The following is a 16,118-nucleotide window of genomic DNA, read 5'->3' on the forward strand; positions in this document are numbered from 1 at the left end:
GACATGTGTCCATGTGAACAATGTATAAAGACATGTGTCTATGCGAACAATGTATAAAGACATGTGTCCATGCAAACAATGTATAAAGACATGTGTCCATGCGAACAATGTATAAAGACATGTGTCCATGTGAACAATGTATAAAGACATGTGTTCATGTGAACAATGTATAAAGACGTGTCCATGTGAACAATGTATAAAGACATGTGTCCATGTGAACAATGTATAAAGACATGTGTCTATGTGAACAATGTATAAAGACATGTGTCCATGTGAACAATGTATAAAGACATGTGTCCATGTGAACAATGTATAAAGACATGTGTCCATGTGAACAATGTATAAAGACATGTGTCCATGTGAACAATGTATAAAGACATGTGTCCATGTGAACAATGTATAAAGACATGTGAACAATGTATAAAGACATGTGTCCATGTGAACAATGTATAAAGACATGTGTCCATGTGAACAATGTATAAAGACATGTGTCCATGTGAACAATGTATAAAGACATGTCTAAGAACAGCAGTGGAATAATCAGAATACAATCAGGGCAAACAGGAAGTTTTTGCAAATGCACTTAGAAATACTAATTTGTGTATACATGCATGAGTCTTCTTAGAATGTGAGTGGATTTCAGAGGAGAAAAATATCTTCCAATCCTCAAAGTTGAACAGATAATTAAATAATCTAGAGCCCCCCCCCCCTCGACGTTTGGAATTTTCAACGGTTCACATTACGGAATGCACAGTGCAAAAACAGATAAAACCACATCTTCATTTTCTTCTTTAGTGGTTAAACTGAATATTAATGACATCATCAAGGATTGACTGAGCCATTCAGCAGTTGCCAGGTGCTGGTCGGTCTCGGTCTCTCCCTCTCTCTCCAGGGCCATCCTCAGAGCCACTGACTGGTGTCTGCTCTGCTCACTGACACAACAAGAGACACCCACAGACCTGGTGCTAGTATTGCTTTACTGTAAAAATAAAAAAGTTTTGAAAAGGCCAAAAAGTGGTCAATATCACGGCACCGGGCTGGTATCCTTCTGAATACACACAATATAAATGATTCTGTATTGCTGACCATGGACAGAGTTAGTTTAATAATCAGTTGTATGTGTATATCTTTTATCTCACATATACACTGACAGGGCTTTGGTGTGGTGTCAGAAGGCTACATGAGTTCCACTGTGTTGAGTTCATTCTTCACTGTGTTAAGGTGCGCTGCATATAGTCTGAGGAGAATGGACGGTGGTCTTTGAGGCACTGTGTGATTTTAGGGCCTCATTGGTTAAGGCAGAGATCCACAATCTACACTCCTCCCCCTCGTCGTGTGACAGGGAAGGATCTCCGAGGCTATTGGGATGTCCTGAAGGAGAGGTCTGTGAGGTTAAAGGTCAGCATCTTCTACATGGAGTCCTCATCTTGCTCCATAGGCTCGTCTGGGTGGCTGGGGGAAACACAGAGAAAATGGTTAGGAAAAACATAACGCATCACATTTGTAACATACTGTACAGAGGAGTCTGCCCTTCACTGTGAACATTGTGGGGAGTATTTAGGAGTGTTGGGTACTGGTGGTCAAGTCATACCTCCTGCTGGTCAGGACCCCCACAGACAGAGAGGCCAGAGCATTGACAGCATCAGTCTCCTCACAGTCTCTCCTCTGAGCACCCAGGTAGGACAGTCCCACAGAGCTACTGAACAGCTTCAGGGACTGCCAATACTGACCTGAAAAACAGGTCACTTTATTTGCCTAAACCAAAGCCAGTAAGCACAAACACTTGGATGAGAGCTGTGGGCACTTCGGCTGCAGTCAGAAGGTCTGGACGTCCAACTGACATAAATGCTAGTCCCTCCTACCACATGGGTCCATATGGTGAAAGATCAATATCATTAATAGCCTTGTAGCCTACTGTATTAAATCATTGTGTGTACTCGGGAAGTCTCTGCATTTTACAATAATTAGGATCAGACAAGAATAAAGGGATATACAGTGGGGCAAAAAAGTATTTAGTCAGCCACCAATTGTGCAAGTTCTCCCACTTAAAAAGATGAGAGAGGCCTGTAATTTTCATCATAGGTACACTTCAACTATGACAAAATTTTAAAATAAAAATGTATTTGCAAATGATGGTGGAAAATAAGTATTTGGTCAATAACAAAAGTTTATCTCAATACTTTGTTATATACCCTTTGTTGGCAATGGCAGAGGTCAAATGTTTTCGGTAAGTCTTCACAAGGTTTTCACATACTGTTGCTGGTATTTTGGCCCATTCCTCCATGCAGATCTCCTCTAGAGCAGTGATGTTATGGGGCGGTTGCTGGGCAACACAGACTTTCAACTCCCTCCAAAGATTTTCTATGGGGTTGAGATCTGGAGAATGGCTAGGCCACTCCAGGACCTTGAAATGCTTCTTACGAAGCCACTCCTTCGTTGGCCGGGAGGTGTGTTTGGGATCATAGTCATGCTGAAAGACCCAGCCACGTTTCATCTTCAATGCCCTTGCTTATGGAAGGAGGTTTTCACTCCTCTACATGGCCCCATTCATTCTTTCCTTTACACGGATCAGTCATCCTGGTCCCTTTGCAGAAAAACAGCCCCAAAGCATGATGTTTCCACTCCCATGCTTCACAGTAGGTATGGTGATCTTTGGATGCAACTCAGCATTCTTTGTCCTCCAAACACGACGAGTTGAGTTTTTACCCAAAAAATATATTTTAGTTTCATCTGACCATATGACATTCTCCCAATCTTCTTCTGGATCATCCAAATGCTCTGTGAGGTGAGAACTTGCATGGAGCCCCAGATCGAGGGAGATTACCAGTGGTCTTGTATGTCTTCCATTTCCTAATAATTGCTCCCACAGTTGATTTCTTCAAACCAAGCTGCTTACCTATTGCAGATTCAGTCTTCCCAGCCTGGTGCAGGTCTACAATTTTGTTTCTGGTGTCCTTTGACAGCCATAGTGGAGTTTGGAGTGTGACTGTTTGAGGTTGTGGACAGGTGTCTTTTATACTGATAACAAGTTCAAACAGGTGCCAATAATACAGGTAACGAGTGGAGGACAGAGGAGCCTCTTAAAGAAGAAGTTACAGGTCTGTGAGAGCCAGAAATCTTGCTTGTTTGTAGGTGACCAAATACTTATTTTACACCATAATTTGGAAATAAATTCATTAAAAATGTGATTTTCTGGATTTTTTTCCTCATTTTGTCTGTCATAGTTGACGTGTACCTATGACGAAAATTACAGGCCTCTCTCGTCTTTTTAAGTGGGAGAACTTGCACAATTGGTGGCTGACTAAATACTTTTTTGCCCCACTGTACAAAAATACAATAGAGAGAGAAACAACTTTATTTGAGACATGGCTGTTTACCTACCATGTATCTGTATGACTCTCAGTAGCGAGCGAACACTGTTAGCATTGGGCTTCTGCAGCAGCACCTCCTCTGACAGAGGCTCCTGTATGGACAACACAGTGAGAGAGGAAGGCATCAGACCACTCATCAACAACATTCACCTTAACAGCCCTCCCTAGATTTCCTCTTACTCATATCATTGAATATTCCTTATGAGGGAATACACTTCACATAAACCTGTGTGGTATACTTAACATGATTTAGGAAGGGGTTTTAAAGTAGTTTATAAACTGCTTTAGTGCACCTTAAACCAGTCTCACCTCAATACCCAGCAGAGCGCTGACGCAGGCCTCAGAGGCGTCACAGATGGCCGTGAGGTCGTGACCTCCCTCCAGAGCCATGATCACCCGGCCTCCAGCCAGACCCATCAGCTGCCGGGTAAGAAACCCAAAACCTGACGGACGCATCCACATCAACACAGTTAATATGGGATGTGGTGGCCAACTAAGCACGGGAACTTAGCATGTAGCCTAAATCATGTTCAATACGGCATTTCAACCCCTTTTCTCGACTGACAACATGGGAATATACTGCAGGGCATGTATCAATCTTTACAACATTTACAGCGCAGATTAACATACAGTAAATCCCTAAAGACACACACTTACAACACTAACAAAAATACAACTACAGATGTAGGATCTTAATTTGAGCCAGTTTGCAACAGCAGGAAAATAATCCTGCAGCAACAGGAAATGTAAATGATTATGTGGATTTTTGTAGGAGTTGATCCATTTTTCGTGAGGGGAAAATCAAGTCTGAAATTTCAAAGTGGAAAGTACAAACTTTAGGAGCCTTTTTAAACATCAAATACACTACAAGTTGAACAGTTCCTAAATTTCAGAAAAGTTATCCTGCAACAGGGTGATTAAATTAAGATCCAACATCTGTATTGTCCCTCCAACTTGATTTTTTATCATGCCATTTTATATTGTGTACCAGGTCAATGCTTATAAATGTCTTACCTTCCATTTATCAAGAACTAACTAGCAAAGATGTAAAACCACTTTATAGGCTAGCTCGGGGTCTAAAGTGTACTGAGGAAAACCTTGCTTACATTTGGAGGTGACCTTGTAACCCCCTAGAGGTGCAGGGTGTCCCTCTGCTGCATCGAACCCCGAGGAGACCAGGACCACGTCAGGGGAGAACTCCTGAGCTATGGGCATCACCACCGTCCTGCAGGGAGAAACATTAAACAACTATGTCATTTAGTCCACTAACAGCCCTGCCTGGCTGTTTCAGACAGTGAGGAGAGCATGGTTGGGGTTGAGCTGCTAGGGAGTGGGCCTCCTGTTGTTTTCTGGGCTGGTGTCCATCACCCCTCTCTGTCAGAGAGTCAACCAGCACAGTGCAGAGCGGAGCCGCCAGCTAGCAAGGAAGCTAAACGCAGGCATCTCCGCTGCCGCCCGAGTTCAAAGCCGCCATAGGCGCGTCTGGTTCCCATTTGGAGCTTGTCACTCTCCTCACGTCACTGACAGCCTGCCATCTGGGATCCATTTGGGTTCATTATCCTGCGTTTGGATTCCTCCAGCCCAGACCCCCCCACTCCCCACCACACTAACTAACCCCGCCTCCCCTGTAGACCAATAAAACCTTCCATACTCCCCTGTGAGCCCAGCTATAGACAGACTACAGGGAGAACAAGAGAGAGAGGGAGAGGGCTCATTAAAGATCAATCAGAGAGAGGGAAGGAGAGAGGAGAACAGGAATGAGAGAGGAGACAGGGAGGTGGGGAGGGGTGTAGAGGTATGTGGTGGATGGCAGCATTCCCTACCCCTGGAGTTTAGAGAAACCGACTGACAATATTTCACCAACAAATTTGTTGCGCTTTCTAAATCTGTGTGGGACAGACGTGTGGCAACAAAATATGTATTTTCAGATAACAAAAACAGAGTTATAATTATTATTTCCTAGGATGGTGCATTATTGTGTGGAAAAGTAAGGTATATTAGGAATACTCTGGTTTGTTACTAATTACGTTGAAGTGAAAAACTTTTGTTGAAACTTTTCCAGTACTATGTTGTCATTCTCATTTTGTTACGCTGGCTTAACGGTGGGGCCCACCCACTTGGTTGTCTGCCTGCAGTGTGGACCCTCTTACTGTGTGGTTGCTACAGTTTCCTATGGTTGCCACCAGACAGCAGACCAAACAAACATATAGAGACTTCATTAGAACTTTCAACTTCCCACCGGTGGCAATTAAGTGCCATGGAGGAAATGTCAGTGAAATGTCTGTTTAATACAACAACAACCAAACCTGGAGACAATTTAATCTTACAAAAAATCTTATTAAAATGTTAATAATTGGGACCATACACATGCACTTCAAATGACTGGGATTCAGAAGTGTGTCATTCAATTTACAGTATATTGACAGCAGTGCTCGGTAAACTGGAGTGAAGGACACTGTGCCCCATGTTGTTTTGACGAATTGTAGAGCAAACTCTCCCCAGTGAGCAGTAGACTGAATCACGGTGACACCTAGATGGTTACTACCAATATTACCATTTATTTCTCGTGTTGGCTGCTATCCTAATCAAAATCAAATCAAGTGGGATGGAACAAAATGGCCACGTTAGCTCCCTACCGCCAGCGACATGTGGCATGTCACAGTGACATCCAGATGGTGACCAAGATGTTTCTCCCTCACCCGTCGAAATAAACATCACTTCATTTTACACCTTTTAACTAGAGTCATGCTGCATCATGAACTAGCTAGCTGGGAACACTGGCTGCTTAGGGGTTATCAGGACAACTGAGGAAACTAACCCTTCGTCTCCACCCGACTTTCAACTGTGAGACACGTCATTGATTTGGGCAACATGTCCGTAGAGCTTCCAACGTGTTGTTTAGTTTGGGAATCTTTTAGTGATGTCACTTCTTGCCACTGGGGAGCAGTAAAACAACGTGATGGGTCAGGTCAAGTTACATTAGGTTTAAATGTAGAGTCAGCGAGATGACAAAGACGCACCAAGTACACAGTAGTAGTGGGTCAATTTCCTCAACAACCAGGAGCGTTGAAACGTGAGGCTAAACCTCTCTGCTGTTTTGGTCCTGAAGCTACCATGTGGTAGCAGAGTGAAACGCACCCGTGCACATGCGCAGGTACTCTGTGTGACTGTGTGAGAGCAGTCTTGCATCGCACTTATCTCAATGGGCACGTTTCTCTACTCAGACGTTGCTGACGTCTGCCAGATCTCACAATACTGCTATAGCATATGATGTGGTTAACTGATACGTATAATATCTATCTATCTATCTATCTATCTATCTATCTGTTGTAAGATCTGGCATGCGTCAACAACGTCTGAGCAAAGGAACACAACCAACATGTTATCGCAATCTGGTGCCCGACTGCACAGTCGATGACATGGTTGATTCATGCAAGGTCTGAGCAGGGGAACGCGACCATTAGCTGCGGCGCTCACCGTGGCAACGTCATCTCACCGAGTAGCCCTTTCCTGCAGTCAATGACCAAAAGCGCCGTCTTTGACCCTATGGGTGGAATGTTGTTCATAATTTTCATAATTTCATAATAAAAACATGACAACAATCCAGTGTTTCTATGTCAAACAGTTTCGATATATTTATATTCTGTGATTTATGTAAAGTGTAATATTGGGATGCAAACTCAAAATGTTATACATTTCAACTCTATATCTGACATGGTCAAGTGTCTTGTTTTTTTTAGGTCTATACTTTTATTTCAAAGTAGATTTGTTTAAGACTACCAATTATTCATTCCTTTCCTGATTTAGCCCACTGCAGCAAAAGTGAATCTCAATGTGACCTTGCTTGAAAACCCCATTACAAAAAAGCTAGAAATCCCATTGAAAACTCCATTATATTTTTGCCAAAACTTTTAAGAAAGAGAACAAAAACTGAACATAATTCATTATGGTTTTTATTTTGGTTAGTTTTGGAGTCAGTCAAAGATAACAGTTTCAGTATAATTTTAGTATTTTCTGTTAGTTCATTATTTTATTTCAGTTGACTTTTTTCATGATTCGTTTTTGTTTTAGTTTCAGTTTCAGTTTACTATAATAACCTTGGTCGGAGCTGTCTTACCTAAAAGCAGTGATGTACTCAGCATCACTCATAGGGGGGTCCAGACCTCCAGTCCAGGCCACATTAACATTGAAGCCCTCTCCAGCACCAGATCCCACCTACAACACAGACAGAGACCTACTGAGACAAAGCATTCTCCATAGAGAGGAGGATACAAGTCAATAAGAGTAACATAGAGGTGCTAGAGGCACAGCACATGTAGTATAATCTCGACAGACATCTCTCCACTGTAACTTTGGAACCTAGCTAGCTCTTTGAGTTTCTGTTGACGTCGTCTGAGCCTACTAGCAGAATTCACCGTGTAGAGCTGAACCAATGATGATGTCAATTACCTCAGCCGGCCCGCCGCTGCCAGGGAAGAAGTTGCCATCGTCATAGCGATGCAGTGAGATATACAGCACACTGGGATCATTGTAAAACACTTCCTGGGTCCCATTACCATGGTGAACATCCTAACCGCAGGACAGAGATGGAAGAGAACATTTGGTAACATTAAAACCAATAACTGCTGTCTCGTGTTATGTCATATCCTAGGCCTAATCAATAGTAACCGGTAACTAATGTGAGACAGAACTCATGTGTATACTGTACCTGTTATGTCATATCCTAGGCCTAATCAATAGTAACCAGTAACTAATGTGAGACAGAACTCATGTGTATACTGTACCTGTTATGTCATATCCTAGGCCTAATCAATAGTAACCAGTAACTCATGTGTATACTGTACCTGTTATGTCATATCCTAGGCCTAATCAATAGTAACCAGTAACTAATGTGTATACTGTACCTGTTATGTCATATCCTAGGCCTAATCAATAGTAACCAGTAACTAATGTGTATACTGTACCTGTTATGTCATATCCTAGGCCTAATCAATAGTAACCAGTAACTCATGTGTATACTGTACCTGTTATGTCATATCCTAGGCCTAATCAATAGTAACCAGTAACTAATGTGAGACAGAACTCATGTGTATACTGTACCTGTTATGTCATATCCTAGGCCTAATCAATAGTAACCAGTAACTAATGTGAGACAGAACTCATGTGTATACTGTACCTGTTATGTCATATCCTAGGCCTAATCAATAGTAATCAGTAACTAATGTGAGACAGAACTCATGTGTATACTGTACCTGTTATGTAATATCCTAGGCCTAATCAATAGTAACCAGTAACTAATGTGAGACAGAACTCATGTGTATACTGTACCTGTTATGTCATATCCTAGGCCTAATCAATAGTAACCAGTAACTCATGTGTATACTGTACCTGTTATGTCATATCCTAGGCCTAATCAATAGTAACCAGTAACTAATGTGAGACAGAACTCATGTGTATACTGTACCTGTTATGTCATATCCTAGGCCTAATCAATAGTAACCAGTAACTAATGTGTATACTGTACCTGTTATGTCATATCCTAGGCCTAATCAATAGTAACCAGTAACTAATGTGAGACAGAACTCATGTGTATACTGTACCTGTTATGTCATATCCTAGGCCTAATCAATAGTAACCAGTAACTAATGTGAGACAGAACTCATGTGTATACTGTACCTGTTATGTCATATCCTAGGCCTAATCAATAGTAACCAGTAACTAATGTGAGACAGAACTCATGTGTATACTGTACCTGTTATGTCATATCCTAGGCCTAATCAATAGTAACCAGTAACTAATGTGAGACAGAACTCATGTGTATACTGTACCTGTTATGTCATATCCTAGGCCTAATCAATAGTAACCAGTAACTAATGTGAGACAGAACTCATGTGTATACTGTACCTGTTATGTCATATCCTAGGCCTAATCAATAGTAACCAGTAACTAATGTGAGACAGAACTAATGTGTATACTGTACCTGTTATGTCATATCCTAGGCCTAATCAATAGTAACCAGTAACTAATGTGTATACTGTACCTGTTATGTCATATCCTAGGCCTAATCAATAGTAACCAGTAACTAATGTGTATACTGTACCTGTGTTTACATACATGTACACATACTGCCAGAATAAAGGAAACACAAGTAAATGAGGGATACAAAGTGTATTAAAAGCAGTGCTTCCACACAGGTGTGATTGCTGAGTTAATTAAGCAAATAAAACATCCCATAATGCTTAGGGTTATGTCTAAAAATGCCCAGTTGTTCATTATTTTGGCTACCATGGCTAGAAGAGATCTCAAAGGAGCATAGGGGGTTTAAAGGGATTCTGGAGCGGCGCCTGAGTGTTTTCCACCACCATCAACAAAACACCAAATGATGGAATTTCTCATGGAAGAATGGTGTCGCCTCCCTCCAATAGAGTTCCAGACACTTGCAGAATCTATGCCAATGCGCATTGATGCTGTGCTGACGGCTCGTGGTGGCCCAACACACTATTAAGACACTGTTGGTGTTTCCTTTATTTTGGCAATTACCTGTACATAATTCATGTGTTTATACATACAGTACATCATGAAGGTCAGTACTAGTAGTTATTGTCAAAATAGTACTAAGTCAACTGAGACGAGGACACCAGCAACACAAATAGCGCTGCTACTGTCAATGTTACAACCACTCCAACTGTAGTCCCTTACCCAGTCAACGATGAGGATCTTGTTGGCACTCAGTTTCTGTTGCAGCTGTTTGGCTGCAATGGCCACTGAGTTGAAATAGCAGAAACCCCTGTAGCAGAGAGAGAGAGAGAGGGGCAGAGAGAGAGAGGCAGAGAGGCAGAAAGGCAGAGAGAGAGAGGCAGAGAGAGAGAGGCAGAGAGAGAGAGAGAGGGTGGAGGGCAGAGAAACATACATTATCACTACAAGATGATAGTGGTTAGGATAAGAGAGAAAATGGTGGAATTCCTAGGAGCCAACTCAGCACACTAATCGGAGGAGAGTAGAGAAGAGGCATAAATCTTCTCTGTTCTTCTCCTTCCCAGCTTCACTATCAGGCCATAAATATCCATCGTCAGACAGGCTGCTGACACTGCAAAGCTCAGCAGAGCCCGCTGTGGTTAGCCTGGGCACGCACCACCACAAGGAGTATAGTATACACGAAAATCAACACACACACAGTAGATATGAGAATATGAAACAGACTCACATTGGGTTGGAGGGGTCAGCATGGTGGCCCGGGGGTCTCACCACTGCAAAGCCATTCTGGAGAGAAACAGTCAAACAAAACATTATCATTCAGCATTCTTTGTCAAGTGGCCTAAGGCAGTTGGTGAGGCAGACCAGAGCGTGATTGGATGAGGAGTGGAGTACAGATCGGTGTCTTACCTTGAGTTCTCCTTTGGCCACTCTGAAGGCCAGCTCTGTGACGCTGCCTGCAGCCATGCGCGACGCCGTGGATGTATGAGACTCGTTCCAGATTGTGTCATTATCCACCTGCCAATCAACAACAAAACAACATGAGGGTGAGTGACAGGACAGCAGTCAAGCTGGATGGAACCGGTCATAAGCATGTGTTTAGAATCTGCTAGCATGCTATAGGGAGTTCCAGTGCATCAGGTGAAGTGTTTTTCTTTCCATGGTTTAAACAACACCAACTAATAGTACTACAGGCACACTGGTTTTGGAGGCAAACAGACCTCACCTCAATCATTTACGGGACTATAACATAGCTGTGTGATATATTTACACAGACACACTCTGTGCCATAGAGATTTGCTATCCAGGCAACAGAGGAACAGGACCATGCATACATGGTGTTGTATATACAGACCTGAGGGGTTGGCATTCCCTCAGGGACTTAAACATTCTCCTGTCCACTCCATTTTATCTATCCATTTTTTCTGTTTGTTCACAAACTCGCATTTCTAGCTGTCTGGCTCAGACAATGAAATTGGAGGCATGTCTTTAATCCCTCGTCATGCGCATATTGTTTCTATTAGTTTGAATTGTCATGGTCCGATGGAGATCGTCAGGCAATTTATTGACATGTCCCAACGCACTCATGTTTTCCTCTTTCATTTCCACCGCCTCGTCTTCTCATGGCCCTGGAAACAACAGCAACAACTACCATCACTCTAATCAATCTGAATGGACTGTATCATATAACCCTTGTCAAGGACTTGGAGGGAAGAATTACCAACTGAAATCGAGAAATGTTGTGCATGTTGTGAGTGAGAGAGAGCTAGGGGAAAATGTGTGTGTGTGTGTGTGTGTGTGTGTGTGTGTGTGTGTGTTGGGCCTCTCACGTACCCCTACTCCTCCACATGGCAGCATCACAAACATCCTTTGAGAGAGAATGCCTGAGGGAGAAAAATGCAAAGAGGATTTATTAACCAAACAATCAATGTTAACAGCTCCTTTTCAAACAATTTTACATTAGAAATGAGTATCAGACATTACTGTATGTTTGTGTACCATCACTGTAGTGACAACTTAAATACATGACTGAGTTGACTACTAAACATAACGGATTCCAAAGTGCTATCAATACTGTAACTTTAACCAAAGGCAAATCCCTAGTTACTAGGGACACCAGAGTTACTAGGGACACCAGAGTTACTAGGGACACCAGAGTTACTAGGGACACCAGAGCAAGTAGCTTTACTTTACAGTGCTGTTGCCAAACTGTTACCAGTTACGTATAGCAGTGGTTCCCAACTCCGGTCCTCGAGTACTCCCAACAGCACACATTATTATTGTAGCCCCTGACAAGCACACCTGATTCAACTTGTCAACTAATCTTTAGGCCCACAATGAGTTGAATCAGGCATGTTGGTCTAGGGCTACAACAAAAATGTGTACTGTTAGGGGTACTCAAGACCAGCGTTGGCAGCCACTGACCTAAAGGCTTCTGGCACAAGGCCGGATGCAGTAGACCAGTACATCATAACATCTGTAGTGAGGACGTACCGGACAGCTTGCGGTTGTCCAGTTTGAGACGGTTGAGAGGGTTGGTGCCATACAGAAGGACATGACGCTCTGAATGGACCGACTGCAGCTCCTCCAGAGTGGCCTTCCTACCTCGGATAGTCTGTTGGAACACAGACCAGACAGAGCAACAGATAAGGGACCAGGTGGATACAGCTATGGTGTCTTCTAGTAACTTGTAATCAGTGATATGGATGTATGTGTAATACGTGTGTAATGATAATGGTGATGTTTGTACCTCACACTGGCCCCTGAGACCTCTCTCCTGGAGACGTGACCAGATACTCTGGATCCTCCCAGCATGCTCTGGGTGGCTGCTGTTGTCACCACATGTGCACTGGTGCTTCAGCATCTGAGAGTCATAAACCAGACCTGCAACCAAACACAGACAGACATTAACGAGACTATTTCCAGTGGTTCCTACCCATTTCCTCCAAATCAACAGCTATAAGACAGATCTAACCACAATGAGAAAGTTCATCAAAAAAATGCAATTAAATAATATCAACTTATCAGAGAATCCCTGACCAGGCCTCAGATTGAAATACGGCCACAGTAGGGATAATAACGTACACCTAGGTAGGTCCTCGTGGTGGCAGTGTGCCTGTGTGTGTGGTTCACTTCTTACCGGTGGTGAAGCGTGGTTTGCTCTGTGGTTCTGGGGTGGACAGGGGTAGGGGTTTGTCTGGCAACGTGAGGGATGTGGAGGCTGGCGAGGACTGGGTACGGGAGAGGGGGCGGTGGGCACCGCCAAGCATAATGGGTACTGCCAGTGTCTCCATGTGGGCTGTCTGGCGACGCAGCTGCTGCAGCTGTTTCTGTTTCTCCCATAGCAATGACTAGAGAGAGAGAGGGAGGGAGATAGAGCGAGAGGGAGGGAGATAGATCGAGAGGGAGGGAGATAGAGCGAGGGAGATAGAGGGAGGGAGATGGAGATAGAGCGAGGGAGATAGAGCGAGAGGGAGGGAGATAGAGGGAGGGAGATAGAGCGAGAGGGAGGGAGATAGAGCGAGGGAGATAGAGGGAGGGAGACGGATATAGAGCGAGGGAGATAGAGGGAGGGAGATAGAGCGAGAGGGAGGGAGATAGAGATAGAGCGAGGGAGCGAGAGGGAGGGAGATAGAGGGACAGGGAGATAGAGCGAGAGGGAGGGAGATAGGAGAGGGAGGGAGATAGAGCGAGAGGGAGGGAGATAGAGATAGAGCGAGGGAGCGAGAGGGAGCGAGATAGAGCGAGAGGGAGGGAGATAGAGGGACAGGGAGATAGAGCGAGGGAGATAGGAGAGGGAGGGAAATAGAGCGAGAGGGAGGGAGATAGAGATAGAGCGAGGGAGATAGAGGGAGGGAAATAGAGCGAGAGGGAGGGATAGAGATAGAGCGAGGGAGATAGGAGAGGGAGGGAGATAGAGCGAGAGGGAGATTGTTGTGATTTTCAACCCACAGAAATCTATATAAATAAGAGTATGCCAAACCTGCACGAAGAAAATATAAAACCCTTTGCTGCTCTCTGCTGGAAGTTGAAGGAGACATGTTCTAGTGTTCCTCTACCATCCTCTGTGTCTGTATCTTACCTGGTTGAGTATGAGTGTGTGTTGCAGGTTGATCTGTCCTCCCTGGCTGTCTGCCGCAGACACGAGCTCCGCCTCCCTCAGTGACTCCGCCCTTGATCTGCCCTGATAGATATCGCTGGGCGCTGGCCCCACCTCCTCAGAGTCCATGTCCTCTGAGGGGATCTGTTTGAGACGAGGCTTCTCACTGGTCTTAGACATCAGCTTGAACACACAAATAATGATCCATTTAGCTTTATTCACTCAATTCTATCAATGTATTTTTGCCAAAAAAAGACAGCTGCTGGCAGATGAAGCCCTCCTTGGATTGTACAAAAAGAATCCATTACAACAGAGTGAGTGAGCATGAGAGTATATGTGAGCAAAGAGGGATTTGTGAGGGTGTGTAAGTCACTCACCTTTCCCAGATGTGTCTGCTGTTTAAGTCTCTCCAATAGTTGGCTGTTGTGGTGCTGCTGCAGCAGATGGGGGTGAAGGGATCTGGGGCTCTGGGGCAGGGGCTCTGAGCGAGTCCGGCTCAGAGGCTTGTGAGGGCCCCCTTCCGGGGCCAGATGATCCATCTGGGGGGAAAACTGCAGAGGAACAGGGCCCAGGCCTGGAACTGAGACCAGAGGAGACAGACAGAGTGTGGCTATAAGTCTGACTGTTTGTCAAGGCCACAAGGTGGCAGTGTCACAATACCTATGACAGCAGCATAAACATTTTCTTCATAGCTCTTTCACGGGAGGCTGAAGAAAAGTCCTGATGCCGACAGAATCCAGTTTAGCAATTCAGTATTGTTTCAGACTTTTAAGTAACACATTCCTGGCAAGGACTTCTCCTGTTCTATGTCAAAGTCAAGTTACATGTGAAAGGAATTTTCACTACCATATAGAAAGGCAATGTTTATTGGACGTCAAACTTATTTACAAGCCAGAATTGTATTTGAATGCTGTGGTGTCTCACCAGTGAGCATTGGGGCGTGCACCAGTCCGGAGGGCTCCAGGATGAGGACAGGCTGGAAGTGAGGGGACAGCGACCCACTCTGCTCCTCCCTCCCCAGGGGAAGGTAGACAGACTGGCCTCCCGTCACCATAGGCACCCGACCCACCTTCAGAGGGGACAAGTCTCCATCACTCTGCACACATACACATAGAATGTGGCCAAAAGTTAACTAGTTGCTATCAAAGAAGAATCTTAGTGTTGTTATTTTTTGCAATCTCATTATAATAATGAAAAGCATTGAATTCATAACCTCCATAACATCTACAGGTCTACATACTTTTCTTCAGGTTGTGTGATATGCTTACCCTGGCATTGGCTGGCAGGCCCAGGGTGATGGTGGGTAGGACTGAGGAACTCTGGACGGTGAAGTGGGCTAGAGACCCATCCTGGAGCAGCAGTCTCTGGGCCTGAGGGGATACAACATGAATTCAACCATATTGCCTTGACTGTGTACTGAGGTACCTCCGCAGGTGCAGGTCTTGTGTGTACTGTACGTGTACGTGATTAAGTGATTTTATGTTAGTGAATAGATAGTGAGTGTGTGTGAGAGTGTGTGTGTTTGTGTAGTGTTTAAGTGTATACACAAGTGAGAGTATCATACAAAATGCATGTGGGACAGCCTGCTTATTCTGATAAGCCAAGGCTAGACGACGAAGTGGAGAGGGTTTGATTAGGTGATCTGGTGTTGTGTTCAACTAAGTGGAGAGAGATTGATTAGGTGATCTGGTGTTGTGCTCAACTAGGTGGAGAGAGTTTGATTAGGTGATCTGGTGTTGTGTTCAACTAGGTGGAGAGAGTTTGATTAGGTGATCTGGTGTTGTGCTCAACTAGGTGGAGAGAGTTTGATTAGGTGATCTGGTGTTGTGTTCAACAAGGTGGAGAGAGTTTGATTAGGTGATCTGGTGTTGTGTTCAACTAGGTGGAGAGGGTTTGATTAGGTGATCTGGTGTTGTGTTCAACTAGGTGGAGAGGGTTTGATTAGGTGATCTGGTGTTGTGTTCAACTAAGTGGAGAGAGATTGATTAGGTGATCTGGTGTTGTGTTCAACTAGGTGGAGAGAGTTTGATTAGGTGATCTAGTGTTGTGTTCAACTAGGTGGAGAGAGTTTGATTGGGTGATCTGGTGTTGTGTTCAACTAGGTGGAGAGAGTTTGATTAGGTGATCTGGTGTTGTGTTCAACAAGGTGGAGAGAGTTTGATTAGGTGATCTGG

At 44.1% G+C, this 16,118-nt stretch overlaps 1 protein-coding gene across 4 annotated transcripts in view; it reads right to left on the reverse strand.

Annotated features, from left to right (window-relative positions):
• Positions 1-299: 299 nt before the first annotated feature.
• Positions 300-16,118, reverse strand: part of LOC115132268 (histone deacetylase 7-like) — an 89,071-nt gene continuing 73,252 nt past the window's right edge. For 3 of the 4 annotated variants that reach the window (XM_029664725.2, XM_029664724.2, XM_029664727.2), the window contains 18 exons: positions 15,213-15,314; positions 14,869-15,040; positions 14,322-14,524; positions 13,927-14,127; positions 12,985-13,195; positions 12,595-12,728; positions 12,339-12,459; positions 11,679-11,728; positions 10,755-10,862; positions 10,576-10,631; positions 10,071-10,158; positions 7,821-7,940; positions 7,489-7,586; positions 4,478-4,596; positions 3,681-3,814; positions 3,382-3,463; positions 1,592-1,730; positions 300-1,452 (listed from right to left, as the gene is read on the reverse strand). In XM_029664725.2, coding sequence (XP_029520585.2) covers positions 1,410-1,452; positions 1,592-1,730; positions 3,382-3,463; positions 3,681-3,814; positions 4,478-4,596; positions 7,489-7,586; positions 7,821-7,940; positions 10,071-10,158; positions 10,576-10,631; positions 10,755-10,862; positions 11,679-11,728; positions 12,339-12,459; positions 12,595-12,728; positions 12,985-13,195; positions 13,927-14,127; positions 14,322-14,524; positions 14,869-15,040; positions 15,213-15,314 — 2,181 coding nt within the window. In that variant the 3' untranslated portion in view covers positions 300-1,409. The remainder of the gene's footprint in view (positions 1,453-1,591; positions 1,731-3,381; positions 3,464-3,680; positions 3,815-4,477; positions 4,597-7,488; positions 7,587-7,820; positions 7,941-10,070; positions 10,159-10,575; positions 10,632-10,754; positions 10,863-11,678; positions 11,729-12,338; positions 12,460-12,594; positions 12,729-12,984; positions 13,196-13,926; positions 14,128-14,321; positions 14,525-14,868; positions 15,041-15,212; positions 15,315-16,118) is intronic. The other variant, XM_029664726.2, reaches the window with a different exon arrangement.

This window comes from Oncorhynchus nerka, linkage group LG7, assembly GCF_034236695.1.
Source record: "Oncorhynchus nerka isolate Pitt River linkage group LG7, Oner_Uvic_2.0, whole genome shotgun sequence".
NCBI classification, from domain to species: Eukaryota; Metazoa; Chordata; class Actinopteri; order Salmoniformes; family Salmonidae; genus Oncorhynchus; species Oncorhynchus nerka.